Source organism: Oncorhynchus keta, chromosome 9 (genome assembly GCF_023373465.1).
Source record: "Oncorhynchus keta strain PuntledgeMale-10-30-2019 chromosome 9, Oket_V2, whole genome shotgun sequence".
Classification (NCBI taxonomy): Eukaryota; Metazoa; Chordata; class Actinopteri; order Salmoniformes; family Salmonidae; genus Oncorhynchus; species Oncorhynchus keta.
The window spans coordinates 16,604,530-16,625,151 of NC_068429.1; the positions used below are offsets into that span (position 1 = coordinate 16,604,530).

General features: G+C 42.9%; 1 protein-coding gene across 8 annotated transcripts in view; it reads right to left on the reverse strand.

Annotated features, from left to right (window-relative positions):
• The window catches only part of rapgef1b (Rap guanine nucleotide exchange factor (GEF) 1b), an 88,839-nt gene extending 76,508 nt beyond the window's left edge, over positions 1-12,331 (reverse strand). For 2 of the 8 annotated variants that reach the window (XM_052525372.1, XM_052525371.1), the window contains exon 1: positions 11,994-12,326. In XM_052525372.1, the coding sequence (XP_052381332.1) occupies positions 11,994-12,021 (28 nt within the window). In that variant the 5' untranslated portion in view covers positions 12,022-12,326. Of the gene's footprint in view, positions 1-11,051; positions 11,399-11,993 lie in introns of those variants that run through there. The other 6 variants (XM_052525369.1, XM_052525368.1, XM_052525373.1 and 3 more) reach the window with 5 other exon arrangements.
• Between the last annotated feature and the right edge of the window lie 8,291 nt (positions 12,332-20,622).

Genomic DNA, 20,622 nt, shown 5'->3' on the forward strand with positions numbered 1-20,622 from the left:
AATATGTTTTACATTTGGCAATCTTCAAAGCAGTCACCCTTTGCCTTGACAGCTTTGCACACTCTGGGCATTCTGTCAACCAGCTTCATGAGATAGTCACCTTGAATATATTTCGATTAACAGGTGTGCCTTGTTAAAAGTTAATTTGTGGAATTTCTTTCCTTCTAAATGCATTTCAGACAATCAGTTGTGTTAGCCATATCTGGTAAAAGACCAAGCCCATATTATAGCAAGAACAGCTCAAATAAGCAGAGGAATGACAGTCCATCATTACTTTAAGACATGAAGGCCAGTCAATCTGGAAAATTTCATGAACTTTTACAATTTTTCAAGTGCAGTAACAAAAACCATCTAGCGCTATGAGATAACTGGCTCCCATGAGGACTGCGACAGGAAAGGAAGACCCAGAGTTACCTCTGCTGCAGATGATACATTCATTGGAGTTAACTGCACCTCAGATTGTAGCTGTTCAGAGGAGACTGCATTAATCAGGCCTTCTTGGTCAAATTGCTGCAAAGAAACCACTACTAAAGGACACCAATAAGAAGAGACTTGCTTGGGCCAAGAAACACGAGCAATGGCCATTAGACCGGTGGAAATTCGTCCTTTGATCTGAGGAGTCCAAATTTGAGATGTTTCTTTGTAAGACGCAGAGTGGGTGAACGGATGATCTCTGCATGTGTGGTTCCCGCCGTGAAGCATGGAGGAGGTGACACTGTCTGTGATTTATTTAGAGTTCAAGGCACACAAAACCACAGGATTTTGCAGTGATACACCATTCCATCTGGTTTGCACTTTGTGGGACTATCATTTGATTTTCAACAGAACAATGATCCAAAACACACCAAGGCTGTGTGAGGGCTCTTTGACCAAGAAGGAGAGTGATGTTGTGCTGCATCAGATGATCTGGCCTCCACAATCCCCTGACCTCACCCCAATTGAGATGGTTTGAGATTAGTTAGACCGCAGAGAGAAGGAAAAGCAGCCAACAAGTGCTCAGCATATGTGGGAACTCCTTTAAGACGGTTGGAAAAGCATTTTACGTGAAGCTGATTGAGAGAATGCCAAGATTGCCTTGATGACAGCTTTGCACAAAGTGTGGCTACTTTGAAGAACACAAAATATATTTTGATTTGTTTAATAATTTATTGGTTACGACATGATTCCATGTGTTATTTCATAGTTGTGATGTCTTCACTATTATTCTACAATGTAGAAAATAGTAAAAATAAAGAAAAACCCTTGAATGCGTAGGTGTTCAAACTTTTGACTGGTAATGTATATACATTTTAAATATTAATATAGTGTACACCTAAGCCAATAGGCCTATGGATGCAATGCCCTGATGCATTTAATCCTCAAATCTCTGACAGCTGAACAGTGAGGTGGACAATTATTGTTTTAGGAAAGTAAAAAACAATGAAACAATAGGCTTTGAGGTTGAGAGAGACAAGAGACAAGAGGTTTTGCATATGCTACTGATCAAAACACAATGAATAGTAATTAGTTATAGGCTGTTTAAGGACACGTAAACGTTAAAAAACAATCTAGCTGGTTGGTTTTGATCAAAATCTTGCTTTAGTGTGTAGGGCGCTGTCCATGGTGCTGATAGAGTGCAGCGGAGATTTCACGCCAACCTGTCAATTGTTGGTCAAAAGCATTAGCTTTTGTTTTTGGTGGTATAGCGTGATATAAGCAGAATTCAAAAGAATTCCAATGCAAGAACCCAAATGATGTATAGCTACTTATCGGTATGTTTCATCATAGAAATAGATATATTATTTATTGGTAGCCAATTGGTTTTCGTGGTAGGTAATGGAACTATCCTTATTGGAAATGTGTTTATGGTAGGCTGACATTGCTTCATTGATTACGTGGGGCGAATTTGATTCACAGAAGTGTATTGTGCCATATCACAACGTGTTGCTGAACTCATGAGCGGCATGATTTTCCTGAAGTGGGCCTATAGGTCTATTTATTTGGCAAGATAGCTGTGCATGACTGCATCTCACTGTAGTAGGCTGTAGGCTACATCTCACAGTAGTAGGCTGTTTTGGTTATTTGGATCTCCATTCACCTTATGTTTACTGCGTTTGTTTACTGTTAATGTAACTAGCCTAAATATAGATTGTGTCATGCCTTTATCGAGCTGATATTTTGTTGACGAGGCCTACTATTTGGTAGCTCTGTTTTGTTCTGTTCACATTCACAGTTGTGTCGGTATTCTAAGCCAAACTGCTATTCAGTAACCAATGACCCCGCAGTCTGTCTTGCCCTGACCTGAGAGAGCCTTATGATGTCTCTATTTTGGTTTGGTCAGGGTGTGATTTGGTTGGGCATTCTGTGTTTTGTTTTCTATGTTTCGGCCGGGTATGGTTCTCAATCAGGGACAGCTGTCTATCGTTGTCTCTGATTGGGAATCATACTTAGGTAGCCCTTTTTCCCTCCTTCAGTGTGGGTAGTTGACTTTTGTTAAGGGCACTGTAGCCCTGTAAGCTTCACGGTTGTTTCTTTGTTTGTTGTTTTGTTGGTGACATTTTAAATAAAAGGAAAATGTACGCTCACAACGCTGCACTTTGGTCCACTTCTTTCGACGGCCGTGACAGAGTCTCAACATTTTAACCTTGTTTACTGTGGTATTGCGTGATTTAATCAGAATTCAATCATTCCAATGCAAGAACCTCAACAATAGTTTTACTCCCTCCCTAAATTCAATTGCCCCCTTACCTCCGCATGCTTCAATTCGGCTGGTGCCTAGACGAACGAGTGTGCTCACATACTCACTCCCTTAAAGTGGGGCGGCAGGGTAGCCTAGTGGTTAGAGCGTTGGAAGGTTAACTTCAAACCCCTGAGCTGACAAGGTACAAATCTGTCATTCTGCCCCACTGTTCCTAGGCCATCATTGAAAATAAGAATTTGTTCTTAACTGACTTCCCTGGTTAAATATGGGTAAATTTTAAAAAATGTAAAAGACCTTAACTTGAAAAATGAGCAAAGGCGGCAATATTACTTTGTCTATCTTGAGGAGCCGTAGTCAGTATACACATCTTCAAAATAGTCCGAATAAATCTAAGACAACTCATTTGACATCTAACTAAGATTTGGTGCAGTATTTATTTGGTAGTATTTGGTAGTATTTCTTAAGTGAAAAAATGTGCATAAAACGAGTCGTCCATCATTGAATGTCAACAAACACTTCATTGAAGAATCACTACTGTTGACCAATGACTGACATAGGGGTGGAGACTTTGGCTACCGAACTTCATGTTGCCTCGAGAAAAAACCTGGTGTTCATGAACAGCGGAGAAAAAAAATAAACTCTTGCCAAAGACCAAAATGAACAAAAACGTCACAAAATATCATCATAATATACGCATGAACTGTTCCGAATGGGAGGCATGCAGAGCTTTAAGTCACTGTATCCTGGTGCCGGGTCTGCTACAGGACAATAAAGTGTGTATGTGCACGTACAGTGAGTGTACAAAACATTAAGAACACCTGCTCTTTCCATGACAGACTGACCAGGTGAAAGCTTTGAACCCTTAATGATGTCACTTGTTAAATCAATACAGGGCGGCAGGTAGCCTAGTCGTTAAGAGCGTTGGGAAAGTAATCGAAAGGTTCCTAGTTCGAATCGCTGAGTCAACTAGGGGAAAAATCTGTCGATGTGCCGTTGAGCAAGGCACTTAACCTGTTAATCCTACCCCCTACTTTTTCGAACATTCTGTCAAAAATCGCGCAACATTTCAGCGCCCTGCTACTCATGCCAGGAATATAGTATATGCATATGATTAGTATGTGTGGATAGAAAACACTCAGACGTTTATAAAACTGGTTAAATCACAGCTGTGACTATAACAGAACGTGCGTTTCATCGAAAAGCCCAGGAAAATCTGATCACTGAAAATGGAAATATATATCCATGCGCGACTTGAACCCATTGATAAAGGTGAACCACATTTAATGGGGCTGAGGTTGCAATACCTACAGCTTCCACACGTTGTCTAGAGTCTTGTCATTTGCCTCGGCTTTGTTTCTTGGTCAAACAGACGCAAGGCAACGCATTTCCTCCGGTCTCCGACCGGATATTTTGGTTGAGAATTACCCGGACATTTTTTCCAGACGGACAGCTAAAGAATGTACTTCGCCTCGTGATCAATTTGATCGCTTATTAATGTTTAATAATACCTAAAGTTGCATTACAAAAGTATTTCGAAGTGTTTTGTGAAAGTTTATCGTCGACTTTTTTAATTTTAAAAAATGACGTTACAAGACGCTATTTTTTTCCGTTTATCACACAGTCTTCATAGATCGATATCTAGGCTATATATGGACCGATTTAATCGGAAAAAAAGACCCAATAGTGATTATGGGACATCTAGGAGTGCCAACAAAGAAGATGGTCAAAGGTAATGAATGTTTTATATTTTATTTGTGCGGTTAGCGCGCGACTATGCTAATTATTATTTTTATGTCCCCTGCGGGTCTTTTGGGGTGTTACATGCTATCAGATAATAGCTTCTCATGCTTTCGCCGAAAAGCATTTTAAAAATCTGACTTGTTGCCTGGATTCACAACGAGTGTAGCTTTAATTCAATACCCTGCATGTGTATTTTAATGAACGTTTGAGTTTTAACTAGTACTATTAGCATTTAGCGTAGCGCATTTGCATTTCCAGATGGGACGCCTGCGTGCCAGGTAGGACCAAGAGGTTAACCCTAATTGCTCCGGATAACAGCATCTGTTAAATGACAACAAAAAAAAGTCCAATCAAATCAGTAGATGAAGGAGAGACAGGTTTAAAATAAGGATTTTAAAGCATTGAGGCATGGAGTGTGTGCCATTTGGAAGATGAATGGGCAAGACAAAATATTAAAGTGCCTCTAAACGGGGTGTGGTAGTAGGTGCCAGGCAGACCGGTTTGTGTCAAGAACTGCAACGCTGCAGGGTTTGTCCTGCTCAACAGTTTCCTGTGTGTATCAAGAGTGGTCCACCACCCAAAGGACATCTCGCAACTGTGGGAAGCATTGTAGTCATCGGCCAGCATCGCTGTGGAACACTCAACACGCTGTAGTAGGGCTAAATCAATATCAATAATTAGGTAATTACATCCCTCAATAACAATATAAAAACATATAGATTCATTTTCAATAATGTCAACATAGAATAATTAGGTACAGCAGTCCATTTCCCTTCTGACACAGCAGGAACGTGCGGAGAAGTGACAATGTGCCCTAAAAACCATTTAAAACCTTAAGTGATGGAGTAGCCACTGTTAACCACGAAAAATGAGTGATGTAGGTGAAAACAGTGGCAGTGATAGCCATGGAAAGGAGCCGCTTTCAACTAATAAATTATTGATAAAAAGAGTTCAACTGTTTCAGTAATTTGGAAGTGGTTTGGCTTCTTGAAGTCCGACAAAGAGCAGAGCAATGTTTGGTGCAAATTGTGCCGTAGACAGGTGGCGAAGAAGTCTGGTAATACGACAGACCTTTTTCAACATCTGAAGCAAAATCACTCTTTGGAACATGCAGGAAGTTTGAGATTGCGCCACGGTATTGATAAACGCCCCTCAAGCTCCAGCCAATCTAGGGATGTTTGCCCAAAGCAGTCAACACTGACATCGCTTATGCCATACAATCAAGCATTAAAAAGACGTCACAAATGCTAATATGCATTGCTAAGGACATGCTACCAATTAGCACAGTCAAAAAGGAAGGTTTCAAGAGGGTTATCAATTTCATTGACCCCAGGTACATGCTCCCTGGCTGCAAACATAAAATTATACTTGAAGGAAAATTGTTCTGTGTAACTCACATCATTAAAAAATATATAACCTTTATTTAACTAGGCAAGTCAATTAAGAACAACAACTTATTTACAATGATGGCCTAGGAACAGTGGGTTAACTGCCTTGTTCAGGGGTAGAATGACATTCTGGCTCAACACTCTAACCAGTTTGTTCAGGCATTATTGAATTTGAAGCAGATATGCAACTTTTAAACATTATTTGATTAATATTGTGATGATTATCGTTATCGAATGAAAAAAATATATAGATATCGTAATAATTTATCTACCATATCACCCAGCCCTACGTTGTAGATTCCGACTATTCCGACAAATTTAGGCTGTTCTAAAGGCAAAGGAGGGTGCAACTCAACTCATGTTTTATACAGTCAGAGTATGTGCGCACTCAATGTGGACCCAAACCAAGTAAATTACTGATTATCCAAAGACAGAGAGGTGAAGGTCAAAAGTGATAGAGATGGTAACATTTCCTAAGCAAAAAGCACAAAGTGAATTAGTGGTTATGCACCTATATCAGCACTTGCAGCCAAGATATTTGCAGGCAGGGACCCACCTGTACTGCTGCGTGGGTCAGCTTTGGTTGCAGTGAGGCTTATAGTGACTGTCTAACTACTGTACTAGCTAGCGGGTTTTCAGATCTCCCACCAGTCTGTCTGACACAGACTACTACTCACACACTGCTGAGCCCCAATTAGCCGCATCACCACAGCTGAAGTGATTGCACAGGCCACGATGGGCACGTGCACACACACACACACACAAACAAACGGGTCCTAGACACTCTTTACCACCTGCCAGGTTAAACGCAGCAGCAAAGTCTAGCAGCACACCTGGGTCTCTAGGTTCACACACTGCTAACTGGCTGAGCCGAAGAGGCAATGATTACGAAGCTAAATAAAAAGGGCTAATATGGCTAACGCTAAATATTGTAAATGTTGCTGCTACCTTTCACATAGCACAGATTGACAAGGCCACCGACTAGTAGTTTGAGACTCCCCAAACAAAACTGACCAAGAACAAGCGAAATCAATGGTTTTCAGTTTATATTTTTTGGAATAGCCTAACCAAAATTTAAACCAAAAAAACAGTTTCTGAAGTTGGTGGATGTACAGATGGATGAAACAGTGAGACAACGCAGTGTTGAGAGCCTAGGCACATGCAGTCTAGTCTGGGCAGGCTGTAGAGAGCTGTGGCTAGTGGCCTCTGGCTGGCTGGGTCCACCCTAGACTTCAGCACAGCAAATGAGCACCTTCACAAAAGCCACACTACACAAAAAACCTAGGGAGGAATGTCCCCAGCGCTTCATTTCTGCCAGCACTTCTATTTTTCTTTACATAAAAGCTCTAAAACAGGATGGCTTTGACAGGCTGGTCTTTGAGAAGAAAAGAACACAAGAGCCAGGTTTGTCCATCCATCCCCCAAAAAAGAAAAATGCAAGCATGGATACATTTAGCACAAGAACAAATAGGCCTGCTGAGGTGCAATGGTGAAGTATTTTTCATTTGGCTTTATATTTAAGTCATTTAGCAGACACTTTTCCAAAGCAATTTACATGAGCAATTAGGATTAAGTTCCTTGCTCAAGGTAACTTCAATTTTTAGTAGAATTTACCATGAAAGGCTTGCCAAAAATGCAGAGTTCGAAAAAAAGTATGTAAAAATAGTCAAACAAGAAATAAAATACACAAGAATCAAGCTACCGTATATACAGTACCAGATCAATGTGCATTGAGTTTGTCTTGTGTTCAGTACCGCCTAACTCTTGAAACATCATTTAACCATACACGTCACTGTAGTCATCAAATGACAGCAATCCCTGTTGATGCGACCATGTGTGTTGGTTTACCTGGCTGTTGCTCATCTAGTTCTCCCTGTAAAGAGGACTCTGTATCTTCAGAAGAGCCTTGGCTCTTCCAGCTTAAGTTTCCCATCCAGGAGACCTGAAGTCCTCTGATCAGACACTTGGTCCAGGTCGTCCAGTTTGAGCTTGTTCTGTCCAACCACTGTTTGCAGTCACCTCAATGGAATGTAGGCAACCTAGGCTAGATGATGATCACCAACCAATTTACAGAGTCAAAATAATTTCACAACTGTTGTTTACAGTCAAGCCACCGCTGTGTGATGAACTCCACAGTTCATTTAGAATGTGAATTGGCCAATCTTCTGTCTATGACTGTCAGTCATAATAAGTCACTGAACTTGCGTCCCATGACTCTGCTTGACTCAGACCACATAACATGGGCTGAAATATCAAAAATAGAACAGCCTTAACGATGAGCTGGATCAAAAGTTTCCTCCAATCACAAGAGGTTGAAGAATAATCTAGTTAAAGTCTTGAGAAATATGTCTGCAGTCACATACTCTCATCTCCTTCAGCAGTGTTTCTCAATAAACAAGTCAGGACAATCATCAGTCCATGACAGTCTGTATCAGTGACGTCCAGAGAAGGCTTGATTGAATATTGATTGACATTTAGACCACAGGGGTCGCAAGGACCGGGTCCATGATGTAAACACAGTGATCAAATCACTTGCCCTGCTGCATCAGATGACAGAACACCCCGGAAAACCAGGAAGTCACTGGAACAGGTACAAGGGTGGATGCTGGATGTTGCACAACCCGTGTGAGAAGTCGATTCAGTGCTAAAAGTTCCTGTACAAGAGTGGTTCCATAAAGAGAAGATGGTTGTGACTCCAGGAAACATTTATTATAGGGCTCCACAACTGACGCCAGAAATGCAACAGTGTTCTGTTGGAGAAAGACTGCGTTCCTCCAGTGTAGTCTTCAGCGCTTGCATCGCTCTCCTCCATCCATTTGTTTGTAACTCCATTCCCACCCGGCCTCCAGTCTCCGCCCTCTCGGTCTCCCTCTCAACACACTTGTGCGCTCCTAAACACATAATTACAGCCCATGTAGGCCTATAGGGTAAATGCAAGTCTCATTACAAGGGTGAGTAAAAATACCTCATTTCCACCAAACCTCAACATTGCAGCACCAGGGCTTATAGCTGAGGACCCTCCCTGGTAGTCAGCAAAATGTAGATGAACCCTGTGAGACACCTTATAGTCATAACCAGAGCTTCTAAATACATGACTCTGGTCATATCAATAACAGATACTCTGTACCCCGTTTGTTTGTTGAACACTAGAGATGGGAGAATACTGTCCGTGTCTGTCTATATAGTGTAGCAAAGAGGCAAAATATCTGTGATAGATTTTTTTTATGCAGTCAGCAGTCACTGTGCTACCTGCTCATCCAGACGACTTGTTGCCTGGTCTGTAAGGCGTGTGCATGCGCACACACACACACACACACACACACACACACACACACACACACACACACACACACACACACACAGCTGGGGGTAAGGCAGGCAGAGTGGCTAAAATAAGGAACTGATGCTCCGCTGAGGCTGGGGGGGGGGTGGATGTGGCAGACATATGAGCAATATGTCTGGAACATCAAATCGCAATAAACTCACATTTTCGAATCGCAATACATATAGAATCGCAGTACTTATCAGATCGGTACCTAAGTATCTATGGAGGAAATAGCCTGAAACAACCTACTCCTAGATAGAGTCAAACGAACAGTCCAGCCCAATGCTGCTCACCACCCCCACATAGTCTGTGACAAACTGGACTCAAACTACAAGTCTCTTTGTACGGTGAAGGATGTTGAAATCCCTTGCTGGCCTATTTCACTGTTCCCCTCCACCCCAGGGGTAGAAGTTGTTTAAATTTTACTAACTAAAAATATAGCCTTGAGAACAACTGTCACAGCAACAAACATTTACAGGTGCAAAAAGGAAAAATCAACAGGCTGTCACACACACAGCTTGTAGTAGTAGTACAATGGATCCCCATTCATTCGAAAGCACTTCAAAACAGCATTGAGGACCCCTTTCCTTCATCAGTTTACCCTAGTGCTAAGGGTGCCAAGACAAGTTTCAAGTTTTATTGTCACGTGCACCAGTACAGTGCAATGCATTTCTTGCTCGCTCTTTGCCAACAATACTGTACTGCATTAAAAAAAAGTTGAGTACAACAAAAACACACAAGAAATATAAATAAGTAGAACACAACAAACACACACTTAATTCTTCCTCCACCCAGTTAATGTTCTCACTGTGGGAGGAAAACACTAGGATGTGAGATTGGCTTCCTGCTGTTGTTAGCCGTTGGGCGACACCAGAGGCACAGCATTTGTTACTGTTGAAGCCGTCCTAGTGGCGGGTGGTGTGTGTGTGTGTGTGTGTGTGTGTGTGTGTGTGTGTGTGTGTGTGTGTGTGTGTGTGTGTGTGTGTGTGTGTGTGTGTAAGATTGGGTTGCAGTCAGGACAGCCACCCTCTGGATGCCATCCCTAGTGCCTTCAGCAGACAAAAACTCAGAACATTTCCAAACAGGTGATGGTGTTTCTCCCCACTGGGCCTGAGACGACAGCAGCAGCAGGACACTGTGACCATGGCGAAAACGGAGCGTGTTGATGTGGCCTGTGACAACAGTGCAAACACCAGTGACAACGAATCTGTCAGAATGATAATAGGCTATATAGAAATGTACACTAGCACAGACGCACGCAGATCAGGCACACAGCCTACCTAGCCTAAGTGGGAAATCAAATGTAAACAGCAAACTACCCCAGTGTCATATGTAAGCACACACTCTTCCTATCTGCTTCAGTTCAAGTACTGCCCTGTCTGTCAAGGAATTAGTTAAATGATCTCTTCTTAACCATGAGACTGAGCTATCGGAAGTCTCCTTAGGGCCCACACACCATAAACACTTCCTTTAAATTCTCTCTCTCTCAAACAAAACATATGCTTCGTTTTCACCAGCTCTGCTACACACCCAGTCCGTATGCCACTGGTGTGCTTCTGCCTCCATTGTTTCCGTGGTTCACGTGCCAGGCCTAGTCCTGGTTTCCAGCATAGTCTGTTGCTCTTCCCTGGGGGGCATACAGTGTCTGGGATCGATGGGCACACGTGGAACAGAAAGTGACGTTCAAACAGGTGACTCGGTAAACACGAGCAGGTAGCAAAAGCCCAAGAGACCAGCCAGACAGCCCCCCACTTACGGCATTCACTCATAGGACAGAAAACATTTACTATACTTTATTTGTGGGCAAAACACAACCTTTAAAGTCACATCTCTCTCTCTGTGTGTGCACATCACGGCAGCTCAGCCAATCCATGGCTACTGCCATAACAACTAATTGACCAACAATCAGAAACTTTACCTCTGTTTGGAGTACTCTCTCTCCATCGAAAACACTCACACCCCCGCCCAGTGAGCTGCAGGCATCACCGCCCAAGGTTGAGAGGCGAAACCCGGAGACAGCTGGAGGGGTGGAATACTTGTAGTTTCCCTAATTTCAAAAGCGGTGTCAGACCCACCTCTGTTTCCATCCCAATTGCACTGAACACCGTGTGTATTGATATGCTTTATATTGCACACTGTTAACGTTTTCATCCCAATGTGGATATACCGTCAATAGTGTGCCAGACTGCTCGAAAAGCAGATATGCCACGTTCACAATGGAAAGTCAATTTCACAACACATGGAGTGTGTGATATTACTCCGATTTGATTGAAACCCCAGTTACAGCTGGTGGGTTAATAAATTGAGTGCGCTAAAGTTACGGAGCCAGCTTGCAAGGTAATTGGCTACCACACGAGACGCGCTTGCCAGCTGTGTGGTCCCACTGTTTTTATCATCCATCCAGGCAGCGGATAACTACCGTTTTCTTCAACGGGCTAAGCTAACCTTAGGTATGAGACATCTGAAAAGGAGAAAGGGTCAATTGACGAAGCTGATAACTAATGTTTACAGTCATTACTTCGACTACTTAGCAAAATATAAGATTGCTGTTTAAGATACGTAAGGTAAAGAGCTTGCACGGGCTAGCTGGAATGTTGGCTAACTAGCTAGCTTTTTTTATGCCGCTATCCCGACTCACATTTTTAGCATGGAACACCCGTTTGTTCGACTGGATAAGACAGAAGACCAATCTCCTACACACAAGCACGGCTAACAAAAAGCTTGTCCTATGTGTGCAGGACAAAATTTGAAGACCCCTGAACGAGACTCTCAAACCGGGCCTACCCATCCCCAATGTGTGATATCCCAGTACCTGACTTTGTGCAGGGGTATGATGAGGCCAGTCGGCTGGGCTGCTTACCTTGCTTACTCTCTATTTTCCCCGACATTTCGTAACCAGCAGTGATTTCACTCGCTGTAAAAAATAAAACTTAACTAGCCAGAAACCAACGCGTCTCCCTCGATTATTCCTGTATTCTTGGCTCACATGTGTCAGTAAGATGAATTCGTTGGAGGTACGAGACCAGATTTGTGGCACACACATCGATGTGTGAAACTGTTTCTGTCGGTCTCCAAGCAATTTTCACTGAGCGGAGAGTCCAACACAAGGAGCGCTGCCTTGACCCCGCGCGTCCTCGGCATGATGCACAACTGCACCTCCTCGCGCATGGAATTAGCTACGTCATTCTTTCAACAAGAAGGATTTCAATGGAAAGTGCCCCCTGTGGCAACAACCTGTGAAGCATTTTGGGCTAGTTAGAGCTGACTAATACAATAAAACCGTTTCTAACAATAGTCCAACCAAATACAATAGGCGTATACATTTGTATTTAGGTTTATTTGACATCTTTATAAAGTCAACCTTGGCTGTATATATAACCTTTTTCAGAGTGCCCTCTACTGGATATTTTGTAAAGTCTTAAGTATTATATATTATAAATGATAAAATATACTGTATGTGGTTTCTCAGTGTCTACCCTGGTGGTCCTAACACACAATCATATGCCGACTTAAAGGACATAATCCTGGTTTAGTGCATAAATTAAAGCACTCACAAAGCAGTCTCTAGCATATTATGAAGTAGTCAGTGTGAGGATGCTCTTATCTTCTTGTTCTGAATCATTTATATGACTGGCAGAGTGGATCTGTGTTCCATCCTCTCAGTGTTGAGTGATCTGGGTCATCCTTTACCCACCCGCTGATCTCCTGAGGGGCCAGGGATGAAGAATGGAGTGGAATCTTGGACCTCAAGCTGAGAGGTTGACATGGACATGACTCAAGCTTTTCTCCCAAATCTTCTGCATTTCTGGTATATCACTATTGAGTTATAGTACATTGTCCTATCAATGTGTACATATAGTACATTGTCCAACCAATCGTAATTGCGGCAGAAATATTTGCAATGTGAGAGGAGTGTACTAAGTCACAGGCAGCAGGTCTGCCTTCTGACTTTAGGGTGTGTGTGTTTTTTTTATTTCTTTCTTATTTTACCTTTATTTTACTAGGCAAGTCAGTTAAGAACAAATTCTTATTTTCAATGACGGCCTAGAAACAGTGGGTTAACTGCCTGTTCAGGGGCAGAACGACAGATTTGTACCTTGTCACCTCGGAGATTTGAACTTGCAACCTTTCGGTTACTAGTCCAACGCTCTAACCACTAGGCTAGTGTGTGTGTGTGTGTGTGTGTGTGTGTGTGTGTGTGTGTGTGTGTGTGTGTGTGTGTGTGTGTGTGTGTGTGTGTGTGTGTGTGTGTGTGTGTGTGTGTGTGTGTGTGTGTGTGTGTGTGTGTGTGTGTGTGTGTGTGTGTGTGTGTGTGTGTGTGTGTGTGTGTGTGTGTGTGTGTGTGTGTGTGTGTGTGTGTGTGTGTGTAGTGCATTTCCAGGGGCTATGGTGAAATCCCAGAGAGGGAAAACGGAACAGTGAGTTCCTGAGCAGAGACTATCCTGTCAGGACAGGATAGCGCTCTGCTCATTGACAGAATGATTGTCTGCTAGTTAGCTGCTTCCCTATGGGTGCCTCAACATACAGCACAGCTAATGCCTCTGACAGTTTCTTCTACGTATCTCTAAGCTCCTGCTATTTACTCCATATCACTGAGTGATTAGTCATTCCATTCAATATTGTTCACGTTATTTATTTTGACTGTCACCCACAGTGTTGTTCATTCGCTGCAGGTAAGATTTGTTTGATAGTGTCACCCACAATGTGATTTTTTATGTAGAGACGTTAGTGTACTTTGTAAAGTGGTGTGGCGTGTAGTAGATATGACCAACTTTTCCCAGGGACTTTATTCGGAAAGAGAGGAAAGAGGAAGTAGAATATTGATGATGATATTTATATATATCAGTGTAGTCAACTCAAGGGTTGGTCCCTATATTAATAAGGGTATTTTCCACAGAGCATTACGGGTACTGTATTCCAGTGTTAGGCAATTCTGGTCCTGGTACATGATGCTACAGCCACATTTAATCCAAACAGTGACAATGTAACATACTTTGGCCTTTCCGCTTCTAGTGATCACCTGGTGGTGTGATGGTTTGTCGCCATTTTTGGTAGAATCAAAGATTGTACAGTCATGTTTCCAGTTTTCACCCTTTTGCTAGAACCAGAATAGAATAGCTACTGGTGAATACCTAGGGGCCACACTTTGACAACACACTCTTAGTGACAAAAAAAAAGACAGATGAAAAGCAAAGCACTGCCATTATTTTATTTTCCACCAAGCGGTGCTCAAGTTCTGCGTTAGATCCATCTATGTTTAGACCGGGACTGCACTGAGTCTCCATTGGAGGAGGACTGCACTGAGTCTCCATTGGAGGAGGACTGCACTGAGTCTCCATTGGAGGAGGACTGCACTGAGTCTCCATTGGAGGAGGACTGCATGAGTCTCCGTTGGAGGAGGACATTGTGCAAAATGTTGGATTGGATTCAGTTTGACCTGGTTTCAGAACAATAACAGTACTGTATACTGTTACTATGGTAATAACATCTAAATAAACCTCTAACCCCCCCACAAGTAGTATTGTAAGAACTTTCTGATTATTCAAATGGAAAAGTCTAAATGGAATCCTTGGGAAGTCCTAACTCTGATATCATACGGTTAGGGTTTAGGGTCAGGACATCCCAAGGATCCCGGATAGCACTAACCATATTCAAAGTGCCTGTTCTCACATAATGTGATAAATCAGATTATTATCCTGCTTTAACGAGACTATTACATTTAAGTCATTTAGCAGACGCTCTTATCCAGAGTTTGGGTATGGTTTGTGGTCAGAGGTTTAAATTCGACTTTATGGATCAAATAATCGGTTAATCAGGTGGAAGTTCCAGAGATGGACTGGTTTTGGTTCTGACTGCGGGACTGACCTGTTCTGGATCTGTTTTACAGAAGGCCACCAGTAGATAACAAGTGGTTTAGTCTGGATCTCAGGAGCATAGTGAGCCTGTTTTTAGAATAGTAGGATGTTAGTACAGAGGGAGCAGAGAGACGTAGCCTAAGTTTGATCTCCACGATGGTGAGCGTAGAATGGAGAGCTTAAACCCAGTTTAGGTGTCCGTTAACCTTGGGCAAGCCACCTGGGACTCTCCCTCCCTCACACATCAGAGTGATGCAGAGAGAGGGAGGGGTCAGTGGGGCTTAGAAAGACTGAATACATTTTCAGAAGGAGAAAAAAAACACTCAACAACAAATGGAGTCCTCTGTCTTTGGCCCCTCTGCAATGACACGCCATCGACTGCATTTCTCAGAAGCATTTTGTTCAATGGCGGAATTAAGATAAACGGCCCAAGATAGCGTTGGGGGAGGTTTGAACCCTAGCCGATACAGCCAGGAGATTGGAGGGTAGAGCCGTGGGCAAAGAGGATGAAGTGTCTAGGTTGGAACCCACTCAATACTGCATGAGAGTAGAGTACTCCGTCACTGACACAAGCATACATACATACATACAGATACACATGGAGACAAGGTCAGGGGATGAGGAGCAGAGCTATTGAAAGATACTTACACACACACATAGATAGACGTGCAAGGTCACACGCACTGTATGAAATACTATTTTTACGCACCTATTCACAGTCAGACAAAGACACAAAGGTTAAAAGAATCTCTCACACCCAGCCTCTCTGACATGCACACATACAGTACACATACACACACACACTCACACAGGCTCTAACACAGGAATTATTTCCGTGCTGAGCCAGGCATTGTGTTGCTGCTCTTTGCAGCGCTACGGGGTGGTGGCCCTGCCTGGCTTTTGGAGAGCTGCTTTTCAGAATCTCTCTGTCCTATCGCCCTGACAGTGGGGATTCTCTCTCTCTCTCGGTCTCTGTCTCTCTCCCTCCGTGGAACGTTCAAATGGTGGGATTGACCCCTCTCTGTGGTCTTCGTCACCAGACCCCCTGACTGACATTTCACTCCGAGAGCAGAGCAGAGGGAGGCCTGAAACCAGGCCCCGTAGGAACCCTCAGTCTCAGAGGTCAATGGAAGAAAACCAGGGTGGGACACAGACCAAGGTCTACAGGCCATAGAGTGGCAACGGCCCCAAGACACATCCCTGTGGTACATCTCCACTTAACTCTCTCCACTCATTTAGTAAATGTCATCCATTCATCCTGTCCTTTATTCAGCTATGCAGGACGGAAGCATTAATGAAGCATTTGAAGTCGCCTCTAAAGGCCACCTCTGCCATACAGGGACACCCCCCTAGGCAACATAGATTTTATTTGGAATTCAAGATTTTTTTTGTACGATTATATATTTTATTAACAATACAAAACATACACATACAAATAACAACATCATACAAACATCAACTATATTCCACCTGCCCAGGCCCACTAGCACACACCCCCATCTCCAGCGCTGCATCACTTTCCACCACATGGCCTGAAACTGCATCATGTTGTTTCTCTCAGTAGCCCACGTACTTTCAATATTTAAATACTAAATCATTCGATTTTTCCATTGTGTTAATGATGGTGGATTTATTGATTTAAAAGTTTTTAGAATGTGTTTTTTCAAGATGTGTGATGAAAAGAGAATCCTCCAAGCCATTGGGTATCTCATTACACCCCCATATACCATGTCTTGAAATATGCAGGCAGACGGATTAAAAGTATGTTTACATGACAGCCAACTTTCTAGCTCCGCCCACATCTTTCGGACTTTATAGTAACCCCAGAAAACATGGATTATTGAGTCATTATTAGTTTTACATTTAAGACGTGACTCTGCCATCGTGCTGTAGAATTTCTGAATTTTGTCTCTTGTGTAATACATTAGCTTATACTTTAATTTCCTTTGTTATGCTCCAACTTTCCCTCCATCTTTTTCCAACATGAGTTCTTTTTAAGTCTTAGTTCCAATAGTAAAAATAATTCTAGAGATTGTCAGTTGGATATGCTCCCTGCAAGGTTTTCTATATCTTCCCTTTCATTTTTGTTTGGAATTTAATTAAACTATACACTTTGGGTGAGTGCTGATGGCAAAAAACAACAAGCACGGCCTCAAAATGTTTTTTTTTTTTTAACAGGGGCAGGGTGGCCTGTAGAGGCTGTGGGTCTGTAGAGGCAGGAGGGTCTGGGTCTAGAATCAGGGAGTCTGTAGAGGCAAGGGGAGTCTGTAGAGGCAAGGGGAGTCTGTAGAGGCAAGGGGGTCTGTAGAGGCATGGGGTCTGTAGAGGCAAGGGGTCTGTAGAGGCAAGGGGGTCTGTAGAGGCATGGGGTCTGTAGAGGCATGGGGTCTGTAGAGGGAGGGGGGGTCTGTGGGTCTGTAGAGGCAAGGGAGTCTGTAGAGGCAAGGGGGTCTGTAGAGGCATGGGGTCTGTAGAGGCATGGGGTCTGTAGAGGCATGGGGTCTGTAAAGGGAGGGGGGTCTGTGGGTCTGTAGAGGCAAGGGAGTCTGTAGAGGTAGAGTGGTCTGGGTCCAGAGTCAGGGGGTCTGTAGAGGATGGGGGTCTGTGGTCTATAGAGACAGGGGAGTCTGTAGGTCTGTAGAGGCAGGAGGGTCTGGGTCTAGAATCAGGGAGTCTGTAGAGGCAAGGGGGTCTGTAGAGGCATGGGGTCTGTAGAGGGAGGGGGGTCTGTGGGTCTGTAGAGGCAAGGGAGTCTGTAGAGGTAGAGTGGTCTGGATGGGAGGATGGGGGTCTGTGGTCTATAGAGACAGGGGAGTCTGTAGGTCTGTAGAGGCAGAGGGGTCTGTAGAGGCAGGGAATCTGTGGGTCTGTAGAGGCAGGGGAGTCTGTATGGGTGTCTGTCAAGGTAGGGGGGTCTGTGGGTCCGTAGAGATAGTGTGGTCTGTGGGTCTTTAGAGGCAGGGGATTCTGTGAGTTTGTAGAGGCAGGGGGGTCTGTAGAGGAAGGGTGGTCTGTGGTCTGTAGAGACAGGGGGATCTGTAGATGCATGGGTGTCTGTCGAAGGGGGTGGTGTTCTGTGGGTCCGTAGAGGTAGTGTGGTCTGTGCGTCTGTAGAGGCAGGGAGTCTGTGGAAGGTAGTGGTTTATTAATCTATTATGGTCCTGCTGTGGTCTGCCCATGGGGTGCTATACTGCCTAGTAGGTCTGACAACTGTCTCAATGACTATCAGTCCGATCGTCCACAGAAGGGCAGTTCACTGTACCAGGCCCACTGATTAAGTGAGTAATGGATTGGATCATGTAGTTAGTTAAGCAATAAAGCACGAGGAGGTGTGGTATATGGCCAATATACAACGGCTATTGGCTGTTCTTACACACGGCGCAACGAGGAGTGCCTGGATACAACCCTTCGCCGTGGTATATTGGTCATATACCACAAACCTCAGAGGTGCATTATTGCTATTGTAAACTTGTTACCAATGTAAACAGAGCAGTAAAAATACATGTTTTTTCATACCCGTGGTATACGGTCTGATATACTACGGCTGTCAGCCAATCAGCATTCAGTGCTCAAACCACCCAGTTTATAATGGTCAATTAAGAATAGTATTGCACGCAATTCAAGCCTTGGGTAGAATAAGATGGCTGTGTTTTTCTGCCAATAGAAAATTGCACACTGCACAGAGGCCGCAAATGTCAACAATCAATCTGAGAATAATCATTATTACTTGTATAATCTATTAAATAATCGTAAATGACAACCAAAATGCACTGTTCTTAAGAGTGAGAGTTGGTTGAAAGGAAGGGTGTGAAAAGTGTGTTTGATGGGGGGGGATGAAGTAGGTGAGTGGGTTTATGAATTCATGAAGTGTTGCAGTAGAAAAATGAAAGCGGTGCTTTTTCTTTGACATATTTAATGTGTGGCTCAGACTGTCACATGCAGAAAAAGTCAGACTTAATCGCTTCCACTGTCGGGCGAAAACACACACTGACAGGTCATTATTAATGTAGAGCGGCCCTACCTGCGCACGCAAACACACAAGTTTATAAACGCATACACACATCACCCGTTAATAAATGGATACACATTTTTAAACACGCGCACACCTCAACTTCCCTCTCAGTATACAGTGCATTCGGAAAGTATTCAGACCCCTTTACTTTTTCCACATTTTGTTACGTTACAGACATATTTTTAAATTGATTAAATAATTCCCCCCCCTCTATCTACACACAACACCCCATAATGACAAAACATAAACAGATTTTTAGAAATGTTTGCAATTTTTTTTAAATATCGTATTCAGACCCTTTACTCAGTACTTTGTTGAAGCATCTTTGGCAGCAATTACAGCCTTGAGTCTTCTTGGGTATGATGCTACAAGTTTGGCACACCTGTATTGGGGAGTTTCTCCCATTCTCTGCAGATCCTCTCAAGCTCTCAGGTTGGATGGGGAGCGTTGCTGCAGTTGTGACAAATGGACCAGTTCGTAGCTGGATTCTTCACCGATCTTTTATACTTTCTCCGAAACATGAAATTTGTTTGTACCTTCCCTTCTTGGATATAGGGGGCGCTATTTTCATTTTTGGATGAAAAACGTTCCCGTTTTAAACAAGATATTTTGTCATGAAAAGATGCTCGACTATGCATATAATTGACAGCTTTGGAAAGAAAACACTCTGACGTTTCCAAAACTGCAAAAATATTGTCTGTGAGTGCCACAGAACTGACGTCGACAGTATTGTGACGTATTTGTAGGCATATCATTGGAAGATTGACCATAAGAGACTACATCTACCAGGTGGTCGCTTGGTGTCCTCCGTGGCAATTATTGCGTAATCTCCAGCTGCAGTATTTTTCCCGTTTGCTTCTGAAGAGAAACCAACTGTCACGACTGATATATTATCGAATAGATATGTGAAAAACACCTTGAGGATTGATTCTAAACAACATTTGCCATGTTTCTGTCAATATTATGGAGCTAATTTGGAAAAAAGTTTGCCGTTGTAGTGACTGCATTTTCCGGTCTTTTTCTTAGCCAAACGTGATGAACAAAACGGAGCTATTTCGCCAACAGAAATAATCTTTTTGGAAAAAATTAACATTTGCTATCTAACTGAGAGTCAGATCATTGAAATCATCCAAAGTTCTTCAAAGGTAAATTATTTTATTTGAATGCTTTTCTTGTTTTTGTGAAAATGTTGCCTGCTGAATGCTAGGCTTAATGCTATGCTAGGCTATCAATACTCTTACACAAATGCTTGTGTAGCTTTGGTTGAAAAGCATATTTTGAAAATCTGAGATGACAGTGTTGTTAACAAAAGGCTAAGCTTGTGTTTCAATATATTTATTTCATTTCATTTGCGATTTTCATGAATAGAAAAAGTTGCGTTATGCTAATGCATTATAGTTTAAGTATTTTTCTGTCGATTTCTCAGCCAAGCAGGATGAACAAACATGACGTTTTTCGCCTACAAACATATTATTTTTGGAAAAAAGGAACATTTTCTATCTAACTGGGAGTCTCCTGAGTGAAAGCATCTGAAGTTCTTCAGAGTTAAATGATTTAATTTGGTTGCTTTTCTTATTTTTGTGAAAATGTTGCCTGCTGCCAGCACAGCCTAGCATAGCATT